This window comes from Lynx rufus, unplaced genomic scaffold (genome assembly GCF_022079265.1).
Source record: "Lynx rufus isolate CCGP_SWC_20201006 ecotype Redwood Valley unplaced genomic scaffold, mLynRuf1.p SCAF_8, whole genome shotgun sequence".
Lineage (NCBI taxonomy): Eukaryota > Metazoa > Chordata > Mammalia > Carnivora > Felidae > Lynx > Lynx rufus.
In genome coordinates, this window is record NW_025814896.1 from 21185840 (window position 1) to 21213456 (window position 27617).

At 43.9% G+C, this 27617-nt stretch overlaps 2 protein-coding genes across 4 annotated transcripts in view; both read right to left on the minus strand.

The window, feature by feature from the left end:
• Positions 1–527: 527 nt before the first annotated feature.
• On the minus strand, positions 528–4820 carry ADIG (adipogenin). 2 transcript variants are annotated; one of them, XM_047069675.1, is made up of 2 exons: positions 3924–4820; positions 528–646 (listed from the first exon to the last, which is right to left on the minus strand). In XM_047069675.1, the coding sequence occupies exons 1-2, from the start codon at positions 4048–4050 to the stop codon at positions 528–530; spliced, it is 246 nt and encodes an 81-aa protein (XP_046925631.1). In that variant the 5' UTR covers positions 4051–4820. The 2 variants fall into 2 exon arrangements, 1 of the variants encoding a protein (XP_046925631.1); XR_006960351.1 differs by lacking the exon at positions 528–646 and adding an exon at positions 871–2776 and having other exon boundaries at positions 3924–4012.
• Positions 4821–6900: 2080 nt separating this feature from the next.
• The window catches only part of RALGAPB (Ral GTPase activating protein non-catalytic subunit beta), a 90167-nt gene continuing 69450 nt past the window's right edge, over positions 6901–27617 (minus strand). For both annotated transcript variants that reach the window (XM_047069482.1, XM_047069481.1), the window contains exons 23-30: positions 27116–27274; positions 23099–23264; positions 21418–21540; positions 19722–19858; positions 15414–15522; positions 14509–14587; positions 11456–11604; positions 6901–10979 (exon numbers count right to left, since the gene is read on the minus strand). In XM_047069482.1, coding sequence (XP_046925438.1) covers positions 10786–10979; positions 11456–11604; positions 14509–14587; positions 15414–15522; positions 19722–19858; positions 21418–21540; positions 23099–23264; positions 27116–27274 — 1116 coding nt within the window. In that variant the 3' untranslated portion in view covers positions 6901–10785. The remainder of the gene's footprint in view (positions 10980–11455; positions 11605–14508; positions 14588–15413; positions 15523–19721; positions 19859–21417; positions 21541–23098; positions 23265–27115; positions 27275–27617) is intronic.

The following is a 27617-nucleotide window of genomic DNA, read 5'->3' on the forward strand; positions in this document are numbered from 1 at the left end:
ATCATCATCACTGTCGTGTCATTCCTTCTACAAGTATCTAGTGATCCCCCATTGCGTGTCAGGCGTGGCCGGGAGTGCTCTGGATTTGGATGCATCAATTATTGAGCAGGTCAGAAGGTGATAAGTGCTATCACAGAAGACAATCTAGAGTGGAGTAAGGAGGACATTTGAGCTCAACCTCAGAGATGAGGGAGTGCACCAAGTGGATGTGGGGGAAAGAGTTCCAGGCAGAGGGAATAGCCAGTGCAAAGACCCTAAGGAGGGTGGTGGGGGGTGAGGTCACGCAGGTAAAGGGTAGGGGATCTTTGTAAAGGAACTCTTCATGGCAGAAGAGGCTGGTCCTCCAACATGGCAAAAACAGGTCTCCAAGAGGATGATGCAGAGGGTTCCCCAACATGGAGGAGAAAATCAGCTCTCCGGTGTGGTGGAGGAAACAGACCTCCAACACAGCAGCTGCCCTAGGCTTTGGGTAGGACCTGAGGCTCCCCCTACCTGCCCCCAGAAAGGTCTCACCTGGCTGAAAAGGCTCACCAGCAGGGCTCCTCCTCCTCTTGGCTATACAGTGTCCCCTCCCAGCAAAACCGGGCTGGGCCTTTGCTCCAGGGCTCCCACTCATAGCATAAATCTGAGTTGTCTTCCTCTGAATCTGTGGAGGTACAAGACAAGGCCTCTTGGGTGGTTACATCCTATCGCCTACCCCTAACCCAAAAGGAGCCCCCTGCCAGGCCTGGGCATCCCCAAGACCAAGGGGCCAAGGCAGAATCATGACATATGGGACAGCCCAGAGATCTCAGGAAGACTTCAGGACCTTGTAGGTGACCAGGGACCAAAAACGTTGTCTATGACTCAGAAGGTGGCTAGATCTACCTAATAAATAGGGAAGGGCCCTAGAGGCAAGCAAATGACCTACCTGTATTGGGTGTGGTCCAAGAACGGCACCGAGGAGACACAAACCCAACAATGACCCATCCATCCATTTGTCCACCAGTCCATTTATTAACAAATATCTGAGTGTATACATGCAATGATTTCCACTGCAGCACTGTTTTGTGGTGAAGCACGCACAAGCAATAAAACACCCTGGAAACTGTGTGTGTGTCCATCATGAGAGATCTGGTTGACTGAAGTGTAGCACGTTGCACCACATAAAGAGCTGGCCCATCTATCCAATAGCAAGTCAGAAGCTGTTAAAACAATTGCATGAAATCTGTAGCTTTCGACTTGCAGGAGGTCTATGATACATTACAAGCAAGTTTCAGAGAAATGTATATAGGAGGATCTCCTCCCTTTTTCTGAAAACCAAGCTAACAATCCTGCCCCCTCTCCAATTTTTTGGAAAACCTACGTGTGTTATTAAATAGGAGCATGAGCTTGTGAACACGGCTTGTCTCGAGAAGGTGAGGTCGAGGAGAAAGGAGAGGAGATGGGGGAGGTTCTTTCTCTTCCTGTACTTGTAAGATGTTTCGCTGGTTGCAGAAAAGTAAAGGAGGCTGAAGAGAGCCCTCCGCAGTTCCAGCAGGTGCACTTGTTTGAGGTCAGGGAATTCAAAGGTAGCTTTGGATTTAACACCTCGCTCCGAGGACCACCACGAGGGTGGGCAGGACCCTCAAAAGGCGCATTTCGGCCTTAAATCCGTCTCTTTGGAGGTTTCTCTTCTTCCTTCTGCAAAGTCCTTTCCAATGACAAAGGAAACGTCCTCAGCAGAGCACCTTCCGCTTGAAGGGCACCATGTGGCTTCATCCTCTGTCTTAATGTCATGGTCCAGGATTAGTGTGGTCCCCACTGGCCAGCTTCTGCAGGGCTCAGCCACCCACAACCTTTTCTCGCCTCAACGGCCATCTTGCCAGGCGGTTCCCTTCTCCTCCCCTTGCTCCCCAGTCTACTTGAGAAGGCACGTCCTCACGGGCCACGTGGCACTCCCTGCTCAAACCGTCTGCCTTCTGGGCCCTGGCACTGCCCTGCTGAGCCAGGCCGGATGGGGGTGGGAAGGAGGAATCAGAGCCAGTCCTGTCTGCTTTTCACACTGGATGCCAGGCCAAACGAGTTCCAATAACAAGATCCACAGCAGAATAGAAGAGCACAGGCCAGGGTGTCCTGAGAACAGGTCCCTCAATTCTTGGCAGGCCCAGACCCTGGCACAAGGACAGGACCGACGCAGTAACTCTAAGAGTTCCAAGAAGACTGGGACCCCGAGGGAAGACTGCTCGCCCCACATTGTGGTCATTGCAAATGACCAAAGGCCTTATTGCAAGGGGCCGTGTGAGATGTCGGAGAAAGTCTGAGGACAGGGAAGGCTGTGGATGGTTTTAGAGCAGGGCCTTCAAGGAGAATGGAGTGCTGGAGATTAGTGCCCTAGACCTTAGACAGGAGCACTCTCCTCGGAGACCTTAGGCAGATGACTCTTCTCGGAGGAGCCATCCAAAGCCATGCCTATACGTCCTCCTACCATGACGAAAAGCAAACACTGACTGGGTAATTTCTCAGCCTGTAAGCACCTACTATGTGCCACGTGTGTACTGGATCCCCTACCCTCCACATGCTCTCTCCACAGCCCCAAATGGAAGGGGCCCTTATTATCTCCATTCTGTCGATGAGGAACCCAAGGCTGAGAGGACTTGCCCCAAGTCACAGAGCTGGCAGGCAGCAGAGGCAGGAGGTGATGCCAGATAACCGGCACTCGTAAGTACTTCACAGGTGCGTGACCTGGGCACGTTGCTTCTCTCCCCAAGCCTCAGTTTCCTCAATTGTACGATAAGGATTACTTCGCAGGGTTATTCTGAGGATTAAATGAAATTATGCACATCAGTGTTTACCACAAGCCTTTGCACAGGGTAGAGAAAAGGTTAGCAATTATGATGAACTATTCAGGGGCAAGGCTAAAATCTGAGCCCACGTTTCCTCGACTCCAGAGAGACGGCATTTCTAGCCACACAGACAAGTGCTCTGACTCCCACCAGCCACCAGCCCGCTGCCTGACGTTTCGTCCCTCAGGGAGGGCTGCGGTCCGTCCTGGGAATATGAGAATATAAATAGACATTTTCTGGAAGCTCTTGCCAGGAACTCCCAATAATTACACCATTACCAGCACCCCACATCTGAGCTCCTGGGGAGGGTTTGGGGGTGAACTGCTTCCCCTGTCTCAATGCCGTCTGACCAGGGCTGGCAGCCTATCAGTACCCTCCCTCCTCAGTGGGCCAAAGGTCATGGAATTCTGGAGCAGGAGGTGGGAGGGCAAGAGTTCCCTGGGAAGAGGCCCCCTGGAGAAGGGAGTGCCCAGGGAGCCAGGACACCTGAGGAGCAGAGGGTGACCCCTGCCACTGGCCCCCAACTTCCCTCATGGCCAGCTTCACCCCGCCTTCTGTTCCTCTTGGTGACATACTGAGCTCAGGGCAAAGTGTCAGCCTCCGCGATCTGGCGTCCCAGAGAATCCAGATCCTCCCTGAGGTACAGTCCGGGCAGAAAGCAGTGTGAGTGGTCCCTGGGCACCTAATAAAGGCTTAGGGCTGCCATGTCCCATCGTCTAAGTTGTTTACTGCACAAAAGCACCCAGCTGAGGGAGCAGCAGGGGCTGAAATCTTCCCCCAGCCTTGTGCCCTGGCTATACCCGCAGGAGAGGGCCCCTTTCCCTACTTCATCTGCCCATAGGGGCCACCTATTTCAGATTTGTACCAAAGACCTTCTGTGCTAGCAGTGGCCCTGAGGGGACACAGGTGTGCACACGCACATACTGCTTCCGAACTTGGGGACTCACTCTTGGCCTCTAGGTCGAGAAACTAAACTACTCGATTAATCCCTTTCCCCTACAGGCGACTGCTCGTCTCAGCCAGCCCAGCAGTTAAAGCACAAGAAGGAAACTGGTCTGTGCGGTTGCTTCGGGACCCCCTACCAGGCTCCAGGATCAGGGCCCCTGCAGAGCAGCTCACCTTGGCTAAGTAAGAAGCGTAGCCAGACGATCAGCAAGACCAACAGCAAGCCCACGGGCAGGCAGAGCCAGAACACCAGGAAAGAAAACGTGAGGTCGTCCACCAGTGGCACCAGCGGGTACTTCATGGTGCGCGTGTGGCTAAGCCGGGCCTGCCTGTGCCGGGCTGGCAGGGCTGCCCTGGGGACCCGGGGGGCCGGGCCACACTCCGCTCTCAGCCCAACTGTGACTGAGTGGGTGACGTAACAAGGAAGTCACAACGTCCTTCAGACACAAGGAGAGCTTGGCAGTCAGTGGCAGTGGAGACGGTCTGGCTAAGAACAAAAGCCCAGGCTTCCAGGCAGGCCGACTTGGGTTTGAATTCCTGCTGAGATCCTAGGGGTTCATGGGACACCTCCTTGCATCCTCTTAGAAGATGGGAGACAATTCTCATCTCACCAAGCTGCTAAAAATCAGAATAAACGATGGGATGAGCATCGCCCTCGGGTGGGTGTTCATGTATTTTGAGGTCACAGGTTCCTTCAGGAGTCAGCCAGATCCCAGGCCCTGTCATCCGGGCTACAGGTGCCCACATCTGCACCTGCTGGCAGTGGGGGGGAGTGGCAGACTGGGTGGAACGTGGTGCATCTAAAGCAGGCAGCTGTCACAGCTTCAGCCAGTTAAGTGCTGTGTGGGAAAGGCAGGTCCAGTATTGCCACATCTATTCCAAGAGAGCCCCCCAAATCTGCATTCTTATGTGAACTCTCCCAACTTAAAAATGTTGCATCAAGCATTTAAAACATGGTTGGCTAAACCAAACAAGTCTGCTGAGCCAGCCTGGGTCACTGGGCTGCCATTTAAAAACATTCTAACACAGGGGCGCCTGGGTGGCGCAGTCGGTTAGGCGTCCGACTTCAGACAGGTCACGATCTCGCGGTCCGTGAGTTCGAGCCCCGCGTCGGGCTCTGGGCTGATGGCTCAGAGCCTGGAGCCTGTTTCCGATTCTGTGTCTCCCTCTCTCTCTGCCCCTCCCCCGTTCATGCTCTGTCTCTCTGTCCCAAAAATAAATAAACGTTGAAAAATAAAAAATTAAAAAAAAAATAAAAAAACATTCTAACACACAATAGGTCCTCAATAAATGACTAATCTGGAAGCTTCTGCACCTCTCATTAGAGTTTTCAGTGAGGGGCTTCTAAGGCGTCGGCCTTGCTCCTTTGTGTCTCAGGTGCACAGATGACTCTCAGAAGTCATTCTTCTCTCTTCCCACCTCTTCTGTCATTCATTCATTCGGGAAGTAGTTCGTACACCTCCCTGTGCAAAGCCCTGTGGCAGGAAGGAGGCTCTGGACCTCCAGGGCCCCAAATCCCGGCACTGGAGCAAGACTGGCCAGACGGGGTGCCTGACGAGTATGGGAAGTTCACAGGCAGAATGGCTGCTGCCTGTGGAGGGGAGGGAGGCACAAGCATTGCCCTGTCCAAGAGGGTCCTGGGCCAGCTGCCCCAGTTACTACGGGCAAGTGCCTGTGAAACACACCAATTCCTACGTTCCCCTTGCTCTGAGTCAGAAACTCCAGGTGAGGCCCAGGACACAACATGTTCAGGAGCAACCAGTCTGATGCGGCCCGGATTTTGGCATCACAGCAACTCATGGAGCACGGGTTGGAAGGTCAGGCAGACCCAGTTCCAGGCTGGGAGAGTAGATGCGAGAAGTGGGTGGTAGACCTGGGGGAGATACGGGGAGGAAGGATGCCCCTAAGAGGAAGGAAGATACCGGCTCAGGGAGAAAGGCAAGCGGAGCCAGCCACAGAAAAATAGGGAACGGGTGGCAAGGCAGGGCAGGGGACGGGAGAGCTGGAGCTCGGAAGCCAGTGGTTGAGAGACCGTTTTAGCCCAGTGTTGGGATGACTGGAGTCCCCAGGGGAGGAGGCCTGGGCGGATGGCATTAGAATGTGTGTCTAAGAAAAACAGTGCCTTGGCAGGCTGTGCCACTCAGAGTCCAGAGGCCAAGACCAGGAGTGGTCTGGGTTGAGGTTGGGGGTGGGGGGGGGGGTGGGGAATCTCTTGGCACTGGGTCCTGAAGGGACTGGGGTCACCAAGGGCTGAGCAGCAGCACATTTTCTTGCCAGAGCCCAAAATAGGACCACTGTGCCATCAGCCCAAGGAGACACTTCCCTGGCCACCAAGGACCAGCCGGAGTCCTGAGGGCAGAGCAAGCATGGACACACAACTGCAGGGGAGGCAGCTCCCAGCCCTGGCTTCCAGGAACAGTTCGGGGGGGGGGGGGGGGGGTCATGTTCACATCCGGTCGAGTCAGTGCCAGGCTGGAAGGGCGGCTCTTGGCGGAGGCGGTACACCCTAACCATTCTCATCACTGGTTCTTCAAGTGGTACAACCCCCCCCACGGAGCTAGGCGGGAAGGTGCTAATCGGGCTGCATGGAACCCTCTGTAACCAACCCTCCTCACAGGGACAGTGGGTGACGGTGGGGGGGGGGGGGCGGGTGACTTCCTCTGCGTCTCTCCCCTTTCCTGACTGCTAGCCCTGGCAGAGCCCAGATCTTCGGCAGTCAGAGGGCGTGGCCGGCATATCCGTGTTCCTACAACACAGCCAGCCAGGCCCTCGGTGAACACCAGCCCCTGTACGGTGGGGCTTCTGTCGGCCGGGTTTCCGCTGCACAAGCTCTGTGGTAACTCTGTACAGTGACAGAGGGTAACTACACCCATCGAGGTGATCGATTCATAGTGTGTAAAAACAGCGACTCATTATGGTATGCCCTGAAACTAAGACGGTATGTGAATTATAATCCAACTAAAAATTTTTTAAAGAATTAATCTAATTTTGAGTATTCTGTGTAACTTCTACAAAACCAGAGTAAAAACGCACAGATCTAAATCACGACGGTCAGCCAAAGCAGAGCACGCACGCCCTGGAAACAGTAAATTAGAAACACCCACTGCAGGAGTCAAACTTCAGCCTGTAACCAAAAGCACACAAAACATTATTAGATAAGAATCTCCTTAAAATTTAATTGACTAAATGTATTACATTCAATATTCCATGGGTTTCTTCTGGACAAAGGATCGGCATAAATACAAACAAGCCTCTGGGCCTTCTTCCCTAACTGACGAAGAGAAAACACAGGAGGCGAGGGGACACGGGTACACCTTCGTATTTACATTTTGCCTTTACTTTACAGTTCAGTGCCAGAAATATTTACAGAAAATACAATAAGAAAAAGATCATGTCTTGGCAACATACAGAAATTCATACAAATCGTATATATGATTTCAAGCAAATAATGATACTGCTTTTTTTTTAGCCACAACTGCCAAGCCCTTCAGAGGAGAAAGATGTTCTTGGTCACTGCAAGAGGCAAGGACTTGGGAAACTTGGTTTGCTTCAACAAATAATTATTGGGCGCCTACTATATGCAAGGCACTGTGGAATCCCAAATCACACCTTTTCCCTCACCATTAAAAAAAGAAAAGCATCTGAAGAATGTGAGCTGATACTCTGAGAAACACACTATACAGTACATGGCTTCTTTAGCTACCGAGAACCCACAGTTAGATTCCACATTTAGCGGGTGGATTACCTCCAATCTCTCCGTCTCAGGAAAAGAGGCTGTCATGAAAATCCTTAAAACAGATCATCGAAATTCAACCTACTGTTTCATGTAAACACAGAAACCAATTCTTTTTAGGATGATATAACCTGAATGGGTTTAAAAATGCTGAATGGAGAACCACTGCTAGGAGTGTCCCGTCTACCACCTAGCTTTGAGCAAGGCTGATTCCCACTTTGGGTAAAGCTCCACCTTCCAACAGAAATACTCTCGAAGACTCCGTCCCTCTCAAAATCACTGTGCAGAGTCTGATAAATGCTTCCCCAGAGCATGTAGAAAGTAACCATTTATAAAGGCTTCATACACGCAACCCATGGACAACTGACATTACTGGCCAAAGATGTGGGGTTGGGTTTTTTTGTATTTTAAGTGAGTCCAGAGGAGAATGGGCTGCTCTGAAATCGAGGGCCTGGAAATGCAGGGCAACAAGGAGCATGGGTGTACGTGGTAGGGCAACCCACCACGCAGCTATTCCTTTCACGAGGCCAAGGCTAGGTGGGAGGAGGTCTTAGGGGGAAGCACAGGACAAAAGCAGGAGTTGGCTGAACAAGAAAAGGCAAAGCCTCCTGTCATCAGTGCTCTCAACCAGAAAAGAGGGGGAAAGCCCCCATCTCCCTAATGGGAAAAAGTACTATGAGGGGCTACGTGTCTCTGTCCCTTGGGTAATTAATGCTGTCCTTGTCACCAAATGGCACGCTCACCCCTTCCCCCCCCCCCCCCAACACCTGTCAATGCAGCAACTACACTGTTTAAGCCACAGACCAAAGTGGTCCTGGCTTCCCTTCGAAGGTTAAGAATACATGCGGGCAACTTTATCAAGTGGACTACTCAAGGTTATTACTAGGGACTGGATCTGCTCCTCTGGCATCATTCAACTCAAAGTTATTTTTAACAAAGGCAGTTGGGTGAACTTAGTCGCCATGAACTCAAACCCATACTAGTGGAAGGTTCCAAGGGTTCTGACCACACTCCCTTTTTTTAGGTAAATGTTATCTTGAGCAGAAGGAAAGAGCACCTCACGAGGTATATGTACCCTATGTTTTGTTTGTGCTGTACACAATGGGGTTTCATGCCTTCGGGGGCTGCACAGCTCTGAAACTATCCCTCCTTCCCTGGGAGAGATCGATCACAAAGTCTTCCAGACTACAAACCGCATTCCACACATTCACTTACCAAAGCCACGAGAATTACAGAGTTGCCAGAAACTAGAGCAAACTGAAGGATCAGGCAGCCTACCCCAGCACACACGTCACCGTGTGTTTTGCTGACAGTGAAACTATGCTAAAGGCAGGAGTTTTATCTGAAGAATCACACCAAGGAAGCACACCTACAATCAGTTATTTTTAACCTCTGGAATGTTACAAGTTGCATATCAATTTAAGCCTTCTTTGTTCATGTCCACTAGGAAAAGGGCCCATTTTTCCCTTGAAATGCCAATCTGGAATTTCCATGGAAGTTGTTAAACCTCACCTTATATCTGCTGAGTTAATAAAACATTTTTAGGGTAGAGTTTATTCATCTTAATCATACAACCCCCCCCCCACCATGCTACCATCTGGAAACATTGATTTATTGCCCAGATTAAAAAGAAAATCAGTTCTTCAATAATATAATACCCTGAATGGAAACTGGAGTCATAGAAGGAGGAGGTAACCTTTACCTGAGCTTAAAACAAACATGAAGAAAAAGGTGCAGCAAACTTAAAACCAAGAGCTGCTAGGACACCCACATTTCTTGCTCACAGATGACAAAATACATACTTTTGGAACAGAACTATCACCAGGAATTAGGCCCTCCGCTATCCCCCACCATTTAATTAACTCCCCAAACGTCACGCCAAACACACCACTGCAGCCCTGACCTGTAGAGTCTACTGACACCAGAGTTCAAGTGGGAAGCCGCCCCTAACACAGCTGTGATCACTCCTCTTTGGACTTTACGTGTCACTTACTTTCTTAACATAAGATAATCTTAATAAAGAAGAAAGCACAGAGGAATAGGAGAAATGAGCAGTGCACACTCTAGCTCTGTAACAGGAATCCTTGGAAGGATGTTCTGGGTCTGGCCACCTCAAAACATTTATCCCTGGCAGAAAAGTAGCAGCGAGGTAACAGAAGTATTTCCAAAACCCGGGCAGGGATTTGTTGTGCCTTCAGTTGGCAGAAGTCCAGAAAATATGACAACAACAGCCATTTCTAACAGCGGCCACCTGAGGGGGTGGTCACTAATGTTTGTCAATTATGATGAAATCCAGCAGCTCTCTGGGAGAGATCTGAATTAGTAGCGTTGAGAGGCTATTTCCTGAACCCCAAATTAGAATCCTTCATAAACTACTGCAGTTTCCTGCTTGGTCCTGAAATAAGAGACAATGGATGAAACCAAGTAATTTTCCACCCTTGCTACGAATTTACATTTCTCAAAACTGAACCAAGAAATTACCAAAGGATCACGAATGCTTAGCCTGTCATTTTGTCCCCAAGTCGCACAACAGTGGAGAGAGTGGAGGCATCACTGCTGTCTTACAACTCTTAACCCCACAAATGCCACCTGTGTCCCTGTTAAGGGAGGGCCATGCCTCCATTTTAGATCTGCTCCTAGGCTGCCCAGAAACCGCGGCCTTCAGACAGACCTGTGCAGTAATGAGGACGATAACTTTGTGAAATGTGGAGAGGAAACATGAAATATTTTAATGTCAGGCTTCTTATCTAAACAAACACATTTACGCTCGTTTCTGTCAGTTGGGACATCTGGACGACAAATGGACTTACGAGTGAGCAGAAAGCTGAGATTTCTTTCCTTCTCCTCCATGCTATCATCAACATGAGTCTTTAAATGTCCTGGAAGATTCTGAGACAGATTTTAATTCTGAACACAACCTCCTAAAAAGCGAAGTATAAAACTATCTTCAACTTCTAATTGGCAAATTTGATACTACCAATGCACGTGTTTAACTGAGATGCATAAAGCCCTTCTCCGCAAAAGGCTTATGTTTAACTAAAATTGTCACCTTTAAAAGAAAGTTTATGGCTAAAATGTATATCATCATTACCAGGAGGAATATGATTGTGTCTGGGTGCCCATTTCACTAGAAAGCCGGAAGTCTTCTATCAAATGGGTTTATAATGTGTTTCTTCTATTCTGGTGATTAAACAGTAAGCTCTTGGGGAGTGATTTTTCTTTTTACAGTGATCACCTATCCAATTGTTTTGCTCTGGTATCATAGCCCCAAACTGGAGTTCAACAGTCCTAGACAGAGAGTGTCTAAGAAGTGCAGTTCTTGAGTCCAACCTCCTGGAAAAGTGAAGTATAAAACTCTGGCTCCAACTGCTTGTTCCGGTACTTGTTGACAATGTCAGTGATTTTCTGTTTCCGGCGGACGTGTGGTGGGCTGTAGGAGTCACTCTCCAGTCTCTTTCTTCTACAAATATTAATTACAGTCTGCCTCACCAGAAAACCTTGAAAACAGAGGGTATTAAAATCAGCACGAATAACCAGCCATCTGGTGAACTATCAGTATTCAAGTGAACTACCTTCTGCAAAGTCAAACTTACTTCATTCCATTTGGGAAACTCCCCATCCCTGGAGAGACAAAAGTCGACTAAGACAAAGCTGCTAGAACAACTACATAATGACAAGGGGGGGAAGAAAAGCAAAAATCTGGTCTGACACCCCATTTCCTGCCCCGGATTATAAAACAGCTATCTGCATTTTCCAGGACTGACAGTTTACGAACTGTAGCTCTACTTGTACTTAAGGAGATTAAGCACAGTTAAAACACGACAGAACACAAGAACCACAGCATTTTCTACATAAGGGATCTATTAAGTAATATCACCATTTCCTTATTTCCACTTCTTCTTGGCTCATACAAAATGTTTCAGTAAATAAATGAGAGAAACCTTAACTCTTCAGCCATATATGAAGACCTTACCAAGGGCTCGTCTGCTGACAATCATCCCATCCACAAGAGGGATGACCATGTTAAATTTTCCAGTGGCTCCTTGAATTTTTATCCGGAATAATCCAGTGTTTAAAGGGTGGATAAAGATGACAGGAACTTCTTTTTCAAGAGTCGTAGATCTTAAGAAAGGAAAAGAACACTCCTTTTACCCCAGACATATACAAGTTGAAGTCCCCCATATGCAATATAAGAATTTTAAGAAGACTTGATGCCAGGTTTTTGTTTGTTCATATATTTTGAGAGAGAGAGCGAGAGAGAGGGCGTGCATGCACATGTTCAGGGGAGGGGCAGAGAGAGAGGGAGAGAGAATCCCAAGCAGGCTCTGCGCACGTAGCGCAGAGCCCGATGCGGGGCTTGATTTTGTGAACCATGAGATCGTGACCTGAGTCGAAATCAAGAGAAGCTTAACAAACTGAGCCACCCAGGCGCCCCAATGCCAGGCTTGATGCAGTCTGAACAGCCGACAGGTCAGTCCGCTCGGATCCTCCTTATGGGAGCCCATATTGTTGCCCACCTCCCACTAACATGTAGCCCTAAACGCCCATTACTGGGCTTGGGCTTTTCACACTGACAAAAAAGGGGGGAGGGGCTAAAAAATGTGTTTTAAAACCACTAGGGACACAGGGTGGAAGAAAAGGCAGAGAAATGTCTGGTGGGAAGCTGTGAATCTAGCAACCGGCTGTGGGACTTTCGCTTAGTTCCTCCTTCTTGTAGGGAACAAAAGCAGGGGTAGCCAGAGTGCAGAGAACTCCTCCAGTCAATGCTGGCATCTCAGAGCAGAAGAGGGAATGTAGGTTAGGGCCACTATGGGGATCTCCAATCTGTTTTTCAGGGGTTGGTGGGGAGGAGGTTGGGAGGACCATTAGTCTGGGCCAGCTACAAGTGTCCTCCTTAGCAGAGGTGATAAATGGCTGTATCTTGGCAGGGCCAAAGCCCTCAAAGCCTCTGAGTAGGTGACAGGTGCTAATGTCACAATTTCACCTTTAGCAGACAGAGATACACATCATGCTTGGGGTTATGTCATTGCATCTAGAGGTTTCCATGTTATTACTCTGTGATACTTGCTACATGCTGGCCTGTTTTCTGTTTTCAATACAATGAGCTTTCTTTCTATATAGATAAAGTGATTCTAGCCAAAGCAACATTAAGTCAATTTTCAATATGTCATATAAAAGTCAATCCTATAGTTACTTCTGTCATGGCAGCAAGACAAGTTGTTGATTTTGCCAGTCTACCAACAAAATACAATTTTTACAGTCTAGTCATAGAACTTTTGACCTAAAAAGATTAAAACAGGGGCGGGCGCCTGGGTGGCTCAGTTGGTTGAGCATCCGACTTCGGCTCAGGTCAGGATCTCTTGGTTTGTGAGTTCGAGTCCTCCATCGGGCTTGCTGCTGTCAGCAGCACAGAGAATACTTCAGAACTTCTCTCTCCCTCTCTCTGCCCCTCTCCTGCTCACGCTCTCTCAAGAGTAAACATTAAAAAAAGAAGAAGATTGAAACAGCAACAGCACTACCAATACAAGACACTTAAAAGTTCTCTTCCAGGGGCGCCTGGGTGGCGCAGTCGGTTAAGCGTCCAACTTCAGCCAGGTCACGATCTCGCGGTCCGCGAGTTCGAGCCCCGCGTCGGGCTCTGGGCTGATGGCTCGGAGCCTGGAGCCTGTTTCCGATTCTGTGTCTCCCTCTCTCTCTGCCCCTCCCCCGTTCATGCTCTGTCTCTCTCTGTCCCAAAAATAAATAAAAGTTGAAAAAAAAAAAAAAAGTTCTCTTCCAAACTAGTTCTGGAACAGTCCACCTCATGAACTACTCTAGTCTCTTTAGCAAGTCAGCATCATGGAGACAAAAAGGGCTGTCCTGGAGTAAAAGAGACTGAAGGCATATTAACATCAGACACAAGGTTCTAGAGTGGATTCTTGTTTGAAAAGACCAGTATAAAGGATATTTTAGAGGAAACGGAGACATTTCAATAGGAGCTGGTTATTAGATAAAATTAAGGAACTATTACTAACTTTAGGACTGTGATAACGTTATCTTTATTTGAAAAGTGTTCTTTACTTTTTAGAAATGCAGACTGATATATTTAGAATGTCAGAATATCTATAATTTGCTTTAAAATACTTTAGTATAAAAAACACAAGTTTTAAGAATGATACGTCCTCTTCTGGAAATTTAAAAACAGGATGTTAAAATAAATCATCTTTACTCACTTCAATGATATAACAATAATCAAATGCTGTCAGAATAAATTCATCTTACATGCAATATGAACGGATCATGTAGCTTGGAATCAAGGGTAGGTCCCTGCCGTACCGGATAAGGTTAGCATTTGGGGTCAGACGTCTGGGTTCAGATCACTTTCTCCTTCATTAACTGGATGCGTGATACTGAGGAATCACCTCTATGAACCTATTTTATTCCATTTGTAAAACAGAGATGATAACTGCACCTCGTGGAGTTGTTTTAATGTATTTGTTTAAACCCAGCACAAGCAAGCAAAAAGCCTATACAAATACACTGTTACTAATCTTGGAATCCTATTATTTTCTTTTTATCCTTTTTGTGCACGGGCGGCTAAAAACAGAAATCTTACCACTATAATAAAGTACTACACTTTACTTAGAAATATTTTTCCATTAAAGAGCTCGTTGAATTAGGATATGTTAACTATTCAGAATGTCTCAGCCAATGTAACCAATTTTACTTCTACCTAATATTGCTAGTCTGTTATTATGGTTAATACTTAGCTGCTTCCAACTGTTCATTTTTCTCTTTGCTGCAGATAAATGTCAACTAGCAATGAATTATGCCACTTCAAAATGCATGCTAATTTATCACCTTGTGCATTTATCCACCAACTTCTTTCTTTGATTCTTTCCCCCTAATTACGTCTATTTCTTATTGTCTTCCTCCTTTTTGCTTCATTATGTCTTCTTTATGAAACCACAATCAATACACTGTAACAAATAGGTTTCTCTGTGCTTAAAGACCTGCTGGTGAACCTCAGGCAAATCAAGACTGTACCTCAGAGAAGTGCTACTATTTGCAGTGGTCTCCACACCAGTACTGATCTCCGTCAGTAGGTCTGAAAGGGGAAAGTTTTCTGGAAAAAAGTAACAGCAGGACAATTAATATCTCCCTCATATTTCCAAAATAAATAGCATGAAATCTAATTTCTTAGTCTCTTTATACAAGTGTGCAAAAAATATATGGATTGTGCTATCCTAAAATACATAATCCTAACTATTCCTTCCCCTACCCCCCCCCAAAAAAAAAGAAAAAGAAAAAAGAAAATTTCCCCCAACACACCCAAGACATATTTTAGCTAAGTTCTTCTAAAGCAGAGTTTTTATAGAACATGATCTGTGGTCTTCGGGGGCTTGGTTAAAAAGCAACTACCACACTTTCCCACAAACCCTGAGCTAGATGACATTCAAGGCTAAGTATACATTTCTAATGCTCTTATGTTGCTTACATAAAAACCATGAGACACTTATCCACAGCAGAGTTCCTGAGGACAAATTAATATTTACACCAGAACTAGACAGCAGGGTTTGTGCAGAGGGTGAGGGCAGTTCCCCCCTTTCTCTTTCCACAGGTCCTGGGATGACTGGGGGCTACAGGCAATGGGACCAACTGGCAATAGGCTACTAACTGTGACATCAAGAATAGCTAAAAGTTTATATCCCCTAGTCTCACCAAATCGTCACAACCAGAAGTAAATGGTTATCTCCATTGAACAGGTGAGTAATCTAAGGCTTAAAGAAACTGAGTGAGGGGTGGAGTCGGGATGCCAACCCAGGCTTCCTGAACTCCGGCCCCAGCTTTGGCCACCAGACCACACCTGTGCTGCCTCTTCCTACAGACATTCAGCAAGTCACCGTCATCCTACAATAATTTTACGTATGGACAAAGTCCTTACACAGTACCTATATCATCATAGCGCTCCACCCAGACTACAGAAACTCTGGTCTCAGGTCCAAGAGGAGGCACAGGACGACCCTGAGGCAACTTCTTCATTCTGGAACTGGGACTAAGCTATATGAGGTAGAGAGAAACAGAAACGGAAAAGGGGAAGGGGGAAAAAAAAGTGACTTAATAAAACCACCCAATCACATATTCATCAAGCTACCCAGTGATGTAAAAATCAGTCATGGGAAATCACTTTAGGAAAAAAGTGAAACATATTTGCAAAAACATTCTTCTTTGGCTCCTCTGTTTATCAAGTCTCAACCTAGAACAAAGAAATGAAGGTCTTAAATTCTTAAAGGAAAAAAGTTAAGGAATACTGAGCAATTATAACTTACATCAACACAAGTAAAATCTGTGGGCAATGTTTTAATGAGGGCTTCAAAGGATTTGAGTCTATCCCTATGGCCAGCAAGCAAGATGCTTTCCTCATCACAGTGACATCACTGGCTTGCTTGGGGATCCTAATCTCTAAAATGTCCACCAGCAAGTTACTTCTAGTTCTCGTTTCTAGGCCAGAACTTTCCTACTGCAATCTAGGCCAAAAAGAAGGCCTTTTTCCTGTCAGCAGAAAAAGAAAGAAAAAAAGAGTTGCTTATGTCATTGCTATCATGCACAGCTTGCTTCTGGCTTCCCTGCCCACCCAATCGACTTTAAGTTTCCCTGAAAGGCTGGCAGGCCTACGTGGTTCCCCTTCAGCAAACTGGCGGCACTCTTGGGCCCCACCCTTGAGGGCATGCAGCAGGGGTGAGTTTATGCTAAAGCCCCAGACAAAGCTATGTGTACAGAAGGCAGAATCTCACATCTAAGTTGAATTTTAAAAATAAAACTGCTTTATTAGCACAGAAATATACCTGTCTTTAGCAGATGACCAGAAATCATGGCACTTCCCCTAGATTCTTGTTTCCATTTTTATTTCTGTCCTGGCATTCACAGAAAATGACTGTGGCTGAGAGATCATCCCCAAATTGGTGGCAGACACCTGCCCCACTCAGAGACTATTTTCTTAGCATGGCTCCTCACCAACTTTGCATCTCTGACTTCTAGCCCTAGATTTAAAGGGCTCCTGTGATCAGGTCAGGCCTACCTGGATCATCTCCCTTTTGGTCAGCTCAAAGCAACCTTAACAACTATATCTACAAAGTCCCTTTTTGCTATATAATCTAACATAATCATAAGATATCTTCTCATATTCACAGGTTCTACCCACACACAGAGGACATCATACAGAGGCAAGAGTCTCTGAGGGTCATCTGCCTAACACAGTGACCTCTTCTCCTATAACCTTAATAAACGCACTCAGGGGGCGCCTGGGTGGCTCAGTCGGTTAAGCGTCCGACTTCGGCTCAGGTCATGATCTCACAGTTCGTGAGTTCGAGACCCGCGTCGGGCTCTGTGCTGACAGCCCAGAGCCTGGAGCCTGCTTCACATTCTGTGTCTCCCTCTCTCTCTGCCCCTTCCTTGCTCATGCTGCGTCTCTCTCTGTCTCAAAAATAAACATTAAAAAAATAATAATACAAAAAAATAAACGTACTCATCTAGTAGATTTTTTAAAAAAGATTCCTCAGGGTTTCTATATATACGATCATGTCATCTGCAAATATCTACAGTATTATTTCTCCTTTCCAGTCCTTTGTATTTTATTTCTTTTTCTTGCCATATTTCCCTGTATAGGACTCCATGTTAAACAGAAGTGGTGAGAGCAGACATCCTTGCTGTGTCCTCCATTTGGGGGGAAAGCAGTCACAGAATAGTGTACAGTATAACGTTAGCGATAGGCTTCCAGGAGAGCTCTGTCTCAGGTTAAGAGAATTCTCTTCTGTTTATAGTTTGCTGAAAGTTTTTCTCATGAACGAATGTTGAGTTTTATGGCAACTGCTTTTTCTGCATCTATTGAGATAGCATGATTTTTCTTTTTTTAGTTAGCAGTGTGAAAATTAATTAAGGGAAACTCCACTCAAGTGGAGTAGGGAGGCTAGAAAAGGGAGCTGTACCACCCAAAAGCAATTATAGTTAGAACTGTCAATTACGGATCCCCAACAGAATCATCAACAGGAAAGATTCATCAATTACAGGTTCCACCAGGAAAAGATATACATGGAATCTTCTGCCAAGAAATTGACTACCCCTGCAACTCAGCCAATGAAAAACCTTGGTCCCTCTCATCCCTAACTCTTGCTTTTCTCCAATGCACTTTCACTCAAAATGACCCCTCCCAACATCCTCCTTCTCCAAAAAATGATGTTCCTCTCCTCTGTTTGCTGGGCTTGCCTATAGTTTTACCATAAGTTGCATGTCCCAAACTGAAATTCTCTGCTATTCTCGAGTAAATCCATTTTTGCTGGTAAAATAAGTTTTTTTTTTTTATTTTGGAGAGAGAAAGCACAAGCCGGGAGAAGGACAGAGGCAAAGAGAGGATCTTAAGTAGGCTCCATGTTCAGCACGGAGCCCAACATGAGGCTTGATCCCCATGATCTGGGATCATGACCTGAGCCGAAATTAAGAGTTGGATCCCCAACCGACTGAGCCACCCAGGTGCCCCCTGGTAAAATAAGTTCTATGTTTAAGGTAGTAGTAGTCTGCAAAGTATAAATAATAAAAACATAAAAAATAGATTTTGGATTTTAAGGGATACCTATGCTAGCATTCAGAAAATGAGTACAAGGGCTGCCAATCAATGAATATTAGATCTGGCTGAAATCCTACATTATCACCTGACACGGACATGTTCATCTACAAACTATTCTATGAAACCTTTTAAATATAGCAACTGCTGATTTTCAAAATTGATCTACTTCAGAGTCTTACACAACTTAACTATTTTTCCTAAATCAATTTTAAAGGTGAATACTTCTCTTGTATTCTCTTTCAAGCATGCATATGTATCTATATCTATATCTATACATATATATATATATAGATAGATAGATAGATAGATAGATAGATAGATAGATATAGTTGACCCTTGAACCATGCAGGGGTTGGGCTGCTGATCCCCCCATGCAGTCAAAAAGTGTAACTTTTGAGTCTCCAAAAATTTAACTACTAATAGCCTACGTTGACCAGAAATCTTACCAATAATATAAATAGTTGATTAACACATATTTTATACATTAGATGAATTATACACTATAAAGCTAAAGAAAATAAAATGTTATTAAGAAAATCATAAGGAAGGGGCACCTACGTGGCTCAGTCAATTGAGCATCCAACTGTCAATTTCACCTCAGGTCATGATCCCGAGATCATGGGATCAAGCCCTGTACTGGACTCTGCACTGAGCATGAAGCCTGCTTAAGAGTCAGTCTCTCTCTCTCTCTCTCTCTCCCCCACCCCCTCTACCCCTCTCCCCAGCTCATGCTCTAAAATAAAATAAAATAAAATAAAATAAAATAAAATAAAATAAAATAAAATAAAATAAAATAAAAATAATGAAGAGAAAATACATTTACAGTATTGCACTATATTTATTGGGAAAAAAAAATCTACATATAAGTAGACCCATGCAGTTTAAACCTGTGTTGTTCAAGAGTCAACTGTACTTATGTTAAACACAACTTTCACTATGGAAGGAGCCAAATTAAAATCCTGTAAAATCAAACAATGGTTCAATCAAGTTTACACTTCTTTCGTCTTTCTTACTATTTGTTATAAATCAATCTTCCCACATTCATGAAATGATCCAATACACTTGTTATCCCTCACTTGTCCACTTTCCAAGTGTAAGGATGAAGAGGTAACATGAGGAGAAAACAAAAATAAAGACATAACATCTCCTGATATGGTAAGAAAGAAAGTATAAAAGTAAAATGCTCCCTTCTTGTAGTGGCGGCTGGGTGCCTCACTCAGTGTATCTATTCATACACTGGGTTAGTCTCCAAAATGCTACCATTTGTACATAGCAGACTTGTTTAAGTGGAATGCTGCATGATTAATTTGACGTGGAACGTATAGCCACTATTGTACCTTTCATGGATATTTCAGGGACCCAATAAAAACGTAGGCTGGGAAGGAATGGGTGAGAGAACCAAGCATGGTACCAGAATGGCCAAATCATGGAATACAACAGAAGCTGTCTTAGAATGACCTATTTGTTGCAAGCTGAAAAAAAAGAAAATCGTGAGAATTTGAATTTTAAAAATTAAGATACTAATGAATCAGTACTGCTGAAATTGCTCTCTGGGTTACGGTTAACAGCTTTTCAGGCATGATTCTATAATCACCCCATTTCATAACAAATTTTTAGAGCTGTAAACAAAATGACTTACCCGCTGTGAGGAATTAAGATTGTCAGTGTGATTAGGAAAAAGCTCAAGTGTCAGGGATGGCTGTTTCAGGATCCCAGGCATAAGATCCATATTTGAATCACTATCTTGGTCCGAGATGTTACTTTCCAATGAATCGGCTATGAAGTAAAAAATAAAATCAATTATATCTACTTCTTTGGAGAAGTTTTTAAACTATTTACGCTAATAGGCTGACTTAAGTCACTTAAGAGAAGTCACTGCCTCTAGACAAAGGGTTGGTAAACTTCTTCTGTAAAGGGTCATAGTGCTGGCTATGTAGGTCTCAACTGAATATTCTTCTTTGTATTTTATTTGGAACACTTCAAAAATGTAAAAACTGTACTTAGTCTTCTGATTTTGGTCTGTGTGCCATAGTTTTCCAGTTCCTGTACTACGGGATAACCGAGGTAAGACTAGAAAATATTTTTGACTTTTCAGACGTAGAATATAAGCCATCTGTTATTCTCTGAATTATTCTGATTATACATTCAATCATGGAGCGTGGTACCAAGTAGCAGTGGGGCATTCCAAAGCTGCAGAGGACCTAGTCTCTGTGATTAAGAAGTGATCTGGTTGGAGACAAGCATATAGAGAGTTATAAAAAAAAAAAAAGACAAGTCTCCAGAAACAGAGGAGGCTGAGTTGGAGCAGGGGCACAGGTGCCACACGGGATGTTTCATGACACAAGTGAAGACCCAACTGTGGCAACTGAAGTGCAAAGACAAGGATCGAGCTGTGTCGGTGCAAACAGGCTGGACTAGAGACACCACTAGGGAGGGCCTCAACCCCCATAGGACAGATGGAGTCTGGCATCTGAAATCAAGGTGGTAGGTCAAAGCCTGGACATGCAGGCAAACAGCTGCTAGGATACTGACCTAGACCATGAGAGGCCCCTCTTGTCAGGGATACAACTGGCCCCAAAATATAAGATGGGGTGCTAGTGGGGGAAGTCAGGGATCTAAGTACAAAGGTCAGGAGGCTGCCAGAGCAGGGCACAAGCACTCATTAGCCTGGAGATGAGACCATGAAAGTGTGATGTGTGGCAGCCCATCTTACAGATGGTCTCAATGAAGAAGGTGAAGTTTTCCATCTATTGCCTGGTCAGGCACAAAGAAGGGGTTTAATTTGCAAGAAGCAAAGGTCCTAGGCAAGATAAGACTATGGATTCAGACTGAGAAGTCATAATCACTCCTGATCCTTAAGAAGAACAGACTTAATTGCCACCTTTTCTAGGCTGTGGAGTTTCTCCCGCTTGGTGTCAGATCAGCCAAATGCTATCACGAGAGCCCTCCAACTGTAGGATTCTCTGGCCGTATAAGGCTGTTACATGGAAACAGGCAAGTAAGTGGGGGCTCATTCATAACGATGCCAGAGAAAGAAATGAATAAACTGGAAAACAAGCCTTCTATGTATTGATTAAAGAAAGACCAAAAAAAATGGGTTGCAGTTCGTTTAAGATTACTATGAGAGGGTCAGTCTGCCTGTCTTTAACTGGTGTCCTTAAGAAAGTTAAGAGGAGCTAACATCCTATACCTCTGCATAATCTAAAAGCTATCATACCTTAGAAGCTGAACAATGATGACTTCAGATGACTTAGATGACTTCAGAATCTCTCCCAATGCACAAACCAGTGAATACAAAAATAGATTTTAAAACACCAAACAAAAAATGTTCTTACTTAAGGATTCCACAGGAGAAGGAACTACAAAAGCTATTTCCGTAAGGGCATCGGCATAATACAGCACCTTCTTCTGTCCATTGAAAATGCTAGCCCCAATGTCTTCAGAGGAAATCACTTCATCTAGGAATGAGAAACGCTACATTACTGCTCTAAACAGTGGGGAAAATCAGTTTTATCCTACTTCATGAAATTTTAAATGGTCAAATAAAGTGGTAATCAATAGAAGGCATGTTTCCAGCAAGAACCAATTAGTGTATAAGAACAAGACTATAAATATTCATTAAATGTCTTTACACTAACTTTAAATAATAAAACCTTAATTTCACAGTTTCTGAACGTATTCTAAATTAGGCCACTTCTGATTAGCAGACATGAACTCATCTGTATGGAGCAGATTATGAAAACAGTCTCGTGGGAAGAACTAATAATCCAAAGGAAGAAGACCACCACAGACCTCTGAAAGGAGTTAGGGCAGGTGTCTGTGACTTTTACACTCTTGCTTTCAAGGCATTTCTGTCCCTGGTCTCTCTCTACTGCTCCTCAGCTCTGCTTCTGCTCTCCCTTCCCCAATCGTCAGTGACAGAATGTAAAATGTACAGGCAGTTAAGCCAACAAGAATGAATTAACGAAAGTAACATTCCTGAGAGCTAGTATAGTGCTCAATTAAAATGAACACAATGGGGGTGCCTGGTGGCTCAGTCAGTTAAGCATCCGAATCTTTTTCTTTTTTTTTTTTAATGTTTATTTATTTTTGAGAGAGAGAGAAACAGAGCGTGAGTGGGTGAGGGGCAGAGAGAGAGGGAGACACAGAATCCAAAGCAGGCCCCAGGCTCTGAGCTGTCAGCACAGAGCCCAACTCAGGGTTTGAATTCATGAGCCATGAGATCATGACCTGAGCTGAAGGTTGGATGCTTAACCAACTGAGCCATCCAGGCGCCCCGAAGTATTCAACTCTTGATTTTGACTCAGGTCATGATCTCACAGTTCATGGGATCAAGCCCCATGTCAGGCTCTGCGCTGACAGCATAGAGCTTGTTTGGGATTCTCTCTTTCTCTGCCCCTCCCAAAATAAATAAACATTAAAAAAAAAAAATGAACACAATGTCCTACCGGTAATACATAAAAGACCACCAACAAAAAACTGGGAAGAGGAAATAAATGAACAAGTGGCTCTCAGGAAAGAAATAAAAATATGGAAAAATGCTAAAACTCAATCATCATTAAAAACAGAAAATTTCGGGGCACCTGGGTGGCGCAGTCGGTTAAGCGTCCGACTTCAGCCAGGTCACGATCTCGCGGTCCGTGAGTTCGAGCCCCGCGTCAGGCTCTGGGCTGATGGCTCAGAGCCTGGAGCCTGTTTCCGATTCTGTGTCTCCCTCTCTCTCTGCCCCTCCCCCGTTCATGCTCTGTCTCTCTCTGTCCCAAAAATAAATAAACGTTGAAAAAAAAAAAAAATTAAAAAAAAAAAAAAAAAACAGAAAATTTCTCACCTAACAATATACAAACTACTGTTCAGTGACCTCTTATGAGGACTAGAATTAGGGGAAGCAAACTTTTCCTTCATATACCTCTGGTTTCTTTCTTTCTTTCTTTTTATAAGACTACAAACTTCTAGTGAAGGGGGAGAAATCAAGGATAACAAAACAAGAAAAAACACATGACCGTTATGGGTTTTTACCTTGTTCAGGTCCTTCACCATCATCACAACTGTTAATAGACCAACTGGTGGAAACATGCCCAGTCCAACCGGGGTGTCTGCCCACATCTACTGACCAACCAAGGGAGAGCAAAAATTCTAGGAAATGTGGCTGAACATTTCTGGAAGATTCCACATTCTTTAAAATCTGAAATACATACCAATCATCAGCTATAATGAAGGAAACAAAAGAGCACATCAAAATAAACCTCCATAAAAATCGGTTAGCTTTGAAGTGTCTGACAAATCAACTCTAAGCTCAGAATAAACTTGGGAATTCATCACTATAGTTAAAAATGATGCTTCTAGTTAAGACAGACTTGCATTCAAATCCTGGCTGGGCCTTGGGAGAGTCCCTTAACCTCACTGTTTTAGTTTCTTCATCTATAAAGTAGGGATGCTAATGATGGCTGTGAAGATTGAGATAATGCGAGTAAAGCCCTTAGCTCCCTCTCCAGCTAAACAATTACTGAGCCAGACACGTTTACTCAAAGTAAATAAAAAGTGCTATGTCCCTGTCTTCACAGAGTTTACTGTCTGGTTCATGAGCTACATTACATAGGTATGTGATTATTTTATTACAAATCATGACAAACAATATAAAAAGTACAAATCTATTAAATAGCCCATGAAGATTAGGTATAATTAACAAACAAGCATGAAAACATCCTCCTCTTAGTCCTAAGAAGAGAATGAAGCCATTCCAGAAAAAAGTAAGTGACCAGAAGGTTCTCCCCTCTTCGCTAAATACTAGTTTAATACCTTCTTACTGGCCTCAAGAAGAAAAGTACTTGTTCTACAACAGTGGTGCTCACAGGCATGTTTTCACTCACCAGGGGGCAGCTGCAATGTCTGAAGACATTTTTGTTACCACAACTTGTGGGGTGCTACTGGTATTTATTGAGTAGAAGCCAAAGATGCTGCTAAATGTCTGATTTATAGGACAGCTCCCCTAACAAAGAATTATGTGGCCCAAAATAGCAATAGCGCTGCTGTTGAAAACCCTATGCTAAAGGAAGGAAAGCAAGAAATCCTCTAGAAATTATAAATGAAAAGCCAGGTGGGGGCATGTATCAAAATCACTCAGGGAATATTTTTTTTTGAACATTTCATTAAACCTTTGGTTTAATAATATTTATAGAGGAGTCTGGGGGCTCAGTTGGTTAAGTGCCGGACTCTTGATTTCGGCTCAGGTCATGACCTCACAGTTTGGTTTGGGAGTTCGAGCCTCATATTGGGCTCTGCACGGACAGAGCCTGCTTAGGATTCTCTCTCTTCCTCCATCTCTGCCCCTCCCCACCCACGCTGTGTCTCTATCAAAACAAATAAATAAATGAACATTTAAGAAAATAATATTTATAGAGCATTTAACTTTAATTTTGTATTAAACATTATTCCTGGGTAAGCATAAATGACTAAAATTATTAATTCATTTATTTGATCTATCATTCTTAATCTAAGATCATTCAACTCATAATTTAATACCTGTAATTGAATATTAAAAGTATGAACATATGAACTATGTATATAAAACACAAATCATACAACAGAAAAGCAAAAAGCTTAAGAATCACATGACACTGAACACATCAACAGGTATCACTATTTATAGCACTCAAAATCAGCATATAGAGATTTGAACCATCCTTTAATTCAGAGACAGGTGAACTGACACGGATTCTATAGGAGCAGGGATACATAAATCTGTCACCTGCGGAATTTCTTAAACATAAGTTTCTTCTTAGAGCACTGTGGACCTCCTACATCAGCATCAGCAGAGGTGGGATCCTGGAATCACTATTTTTAAAAGCTCCCGAATGTGGTATATCAACACTAATCTATGTCAAGACCATTCAGAGGCCCGATCAAGTCAAAATATGCATTGTTACATCTATTACTTGTCAATCCACTAGGCAAAAAATCGCCAGCCAGGTCATCTTCTCTTAAATACCCTCGATAGAAGTACACCTATTTAGTTCACCCATAGCCCTTCATATTCACAGAAGTGCCAGGAAATTGATTTGACAACCACTTCCTATTTTCTTCCAATTAAAATTTTTATTCAGAGGGGCGCCTGGGTGGCTCAGTCGGTTGAGCGTCCGACTTCGGCTCAGGTCATGATCTCACAGCTCGTGAGTTTGAGCCCCATGTCGGGCTCTGTGCTGACAGCTCGGAGCCTGGAGCCTGCTTCAGACTCTATGTCTCCCTCTCTCTCTACCCCTAACCCACTTGCATTCTGTCTCTGTCTCTCTCAAAAATAAACAAACATTAAAAAAAAATTTTTTTTTAATTTTTATTCAGAAGTGAAACTTAAGTAAACAATTTCTGAAAAGTTAGTCAAGATGCAATACATGAGTCAAATCAACCTGCAGGCCACTGGCTGGCAGCTAGAAATTAATCTAAATCTACCCTGTGGCCAGGGAAGGCAGGGTTCAGACTTTCTCTAGGAGGCCGCAGAGAATGTGCACTGTTCCAATCATTTTCAGCTCCTAGAAAGCTAAGGAAACTGAATTAGTTTAAGAGTTACCTCAACAGCAATGGTTTGTGTCTTCTTTTACAGGAAAGAGAAAAATGGCCCTATTATTCTCCTATGAACCATGCAGCAGACTTCTTCCAAACAAGTTCCTAACCCCTTCAATCCCATTCTGAGGTTCTTTCAAAAGTCTCACCTCTGCCTACCATAAGCCCACATTCTCCCAAGTTCCAAGTATACTGGACTCTGCAATTTTCTGAAGATGGAATTCTCTTACCTCCGGGGCCGTTACACATGCTACTACTTTGTTAGTAACAGCCTGCCTTTTTATCTACTGTCAACATAACCTCACATATCAGCTAAAATGTCTTTTCCTCCAGGACACGTTCTTAAAATGAGGTTAGGTTTTCCTGTTTATGGCTCCTACACCTTGCTTCTAATTAGCACACTTCACTACGGTTATTTACTTAATCATCTGTCTTCCCCCTTAGACAGTAGTTCTGGGACGTCAGAAACCTTGTAGATCTTGCTTACTACTATAACCCTGGCACCTGATAGTGGACACTTAATAAATATTTATTGAATCAATAACCTGAAATGAGAAGAACTTTCTCACAAATCAATCTCATTTTCTAATAGCTCACTAATAATTTGAAATAGTGCTTCTAAATATAAATCAACATTTTGTGACTTTGGTAAATTTCTTAAGGTGTGTCCAATTTGATCAGCTAACAGTCTTATAAGGATTACAGTAAAATTCCAAAATCATGTAGTCCTAGTGTCCTACACATCTAATACTGTATTTGATAAATCTTCCTTTAGCTTCTTCCTAGTCAAAAGCTGGCAACTGCCAGCCTGTTCCATGTTTCAACTATTCATTTCCAATAGACACTTCAAATCTCTTGTCACTTACTCTCAGTTTTCCATTTTCCCACCTTATATTTTTCTTCATCCTTTTCCTAGTCTCTTTGATACATGCATCCAACGTAAGTCTTTTATTTAACTTAGGTTTTACTTACATCTTCCGCTTTAATCTCTTACTTTATCTCGGGTGTTCTTTTCCCCACTGTACATTACCATGCCCCAACTGAAATTACGTGCTTGTGAAATTACCTCGCAGGTGAGCTCCTCAAGAGGAAAGACTGTTACTCACTTCAATACCCTGGCATGGTGCGTCACACAGAAGATGTTCAGCAAGTATTTGTTGCTGCTGTTCTACTCTTAAGCAACTGGGCCTAGCTTTAATTTGTTTGTGGCTAATCTTCTGTATTTCAGTTTCTTTTGTCCTATCAATCTGAATTCCTTAAGGGGGAGAAAGACATACTATGGCTCCTCTCCAATTACAATTTTTTAACAGTCAAAGGACTCAGGACTCTGAGCAACACGATTTTCATTAATTCCATTTCTGAACTGGTTCACAACAAGTCTTTAAGCATCAATAGTAACCAATCTCCTACTATGGATAAGCACAAGGCAAGTAGTTATTTACAGCATAAAAAAATTACCCACAAATTCAGAAATCTTACCTCCTGGTTTGTTTTCTGACCTGGTTTCATATAGAAAATAAAAACTGTGTCAAAGGGACGACATGGCAAGAGATCCAGATACCCAATGTCATCAAAAAATCCAGGTATCGTGGAGTCAAGTGCAATAAGGTGAGGAGGTAGGCGACTATTTGCAGGTTCCTACCACCAAAGGAAGAAAAGAGAAAGGAAAAATTATTATCCCTTTTCACTATTCTAATTATAAAAGCAATACCTGCTCATAGTTGACAAACATTAAGTTAAAAAATTATTTAAAAATTTTAAAGTAGCAGGAATAAGTACAACCATAATCCTAAAGAAACTATTTAAAATTCTTTTGTACTTCTTTCCAATTCTTTTGTCTTTTTTTGTTAAAAACAACTGCAATCATACTTTGTATATAGTTTTCAATCCTATTTTCTCTGTAATATATCATGCTGTCTAGAAAAAATTTTTAATGCATTTTTTTTTTTCTCATTTTATTGCTGGTGGAAATGCAAAACGG

Coding starts and splice junctions, on each gene's coding strand:
- ADIG (XM_047069675.1), bottom strand. CDS start 4,050: ATGAAGTACCCGCTGGTGCCACTGGTGGACGACCTCACGTTTTCTTTC. Junction 647..3,923: donor ACGCTTCTTACTTAGCCAAG/GTGAGCTGCTCT, acceptor GTACCTCCACAG/ATTCAGAGGAAGACAACTCA.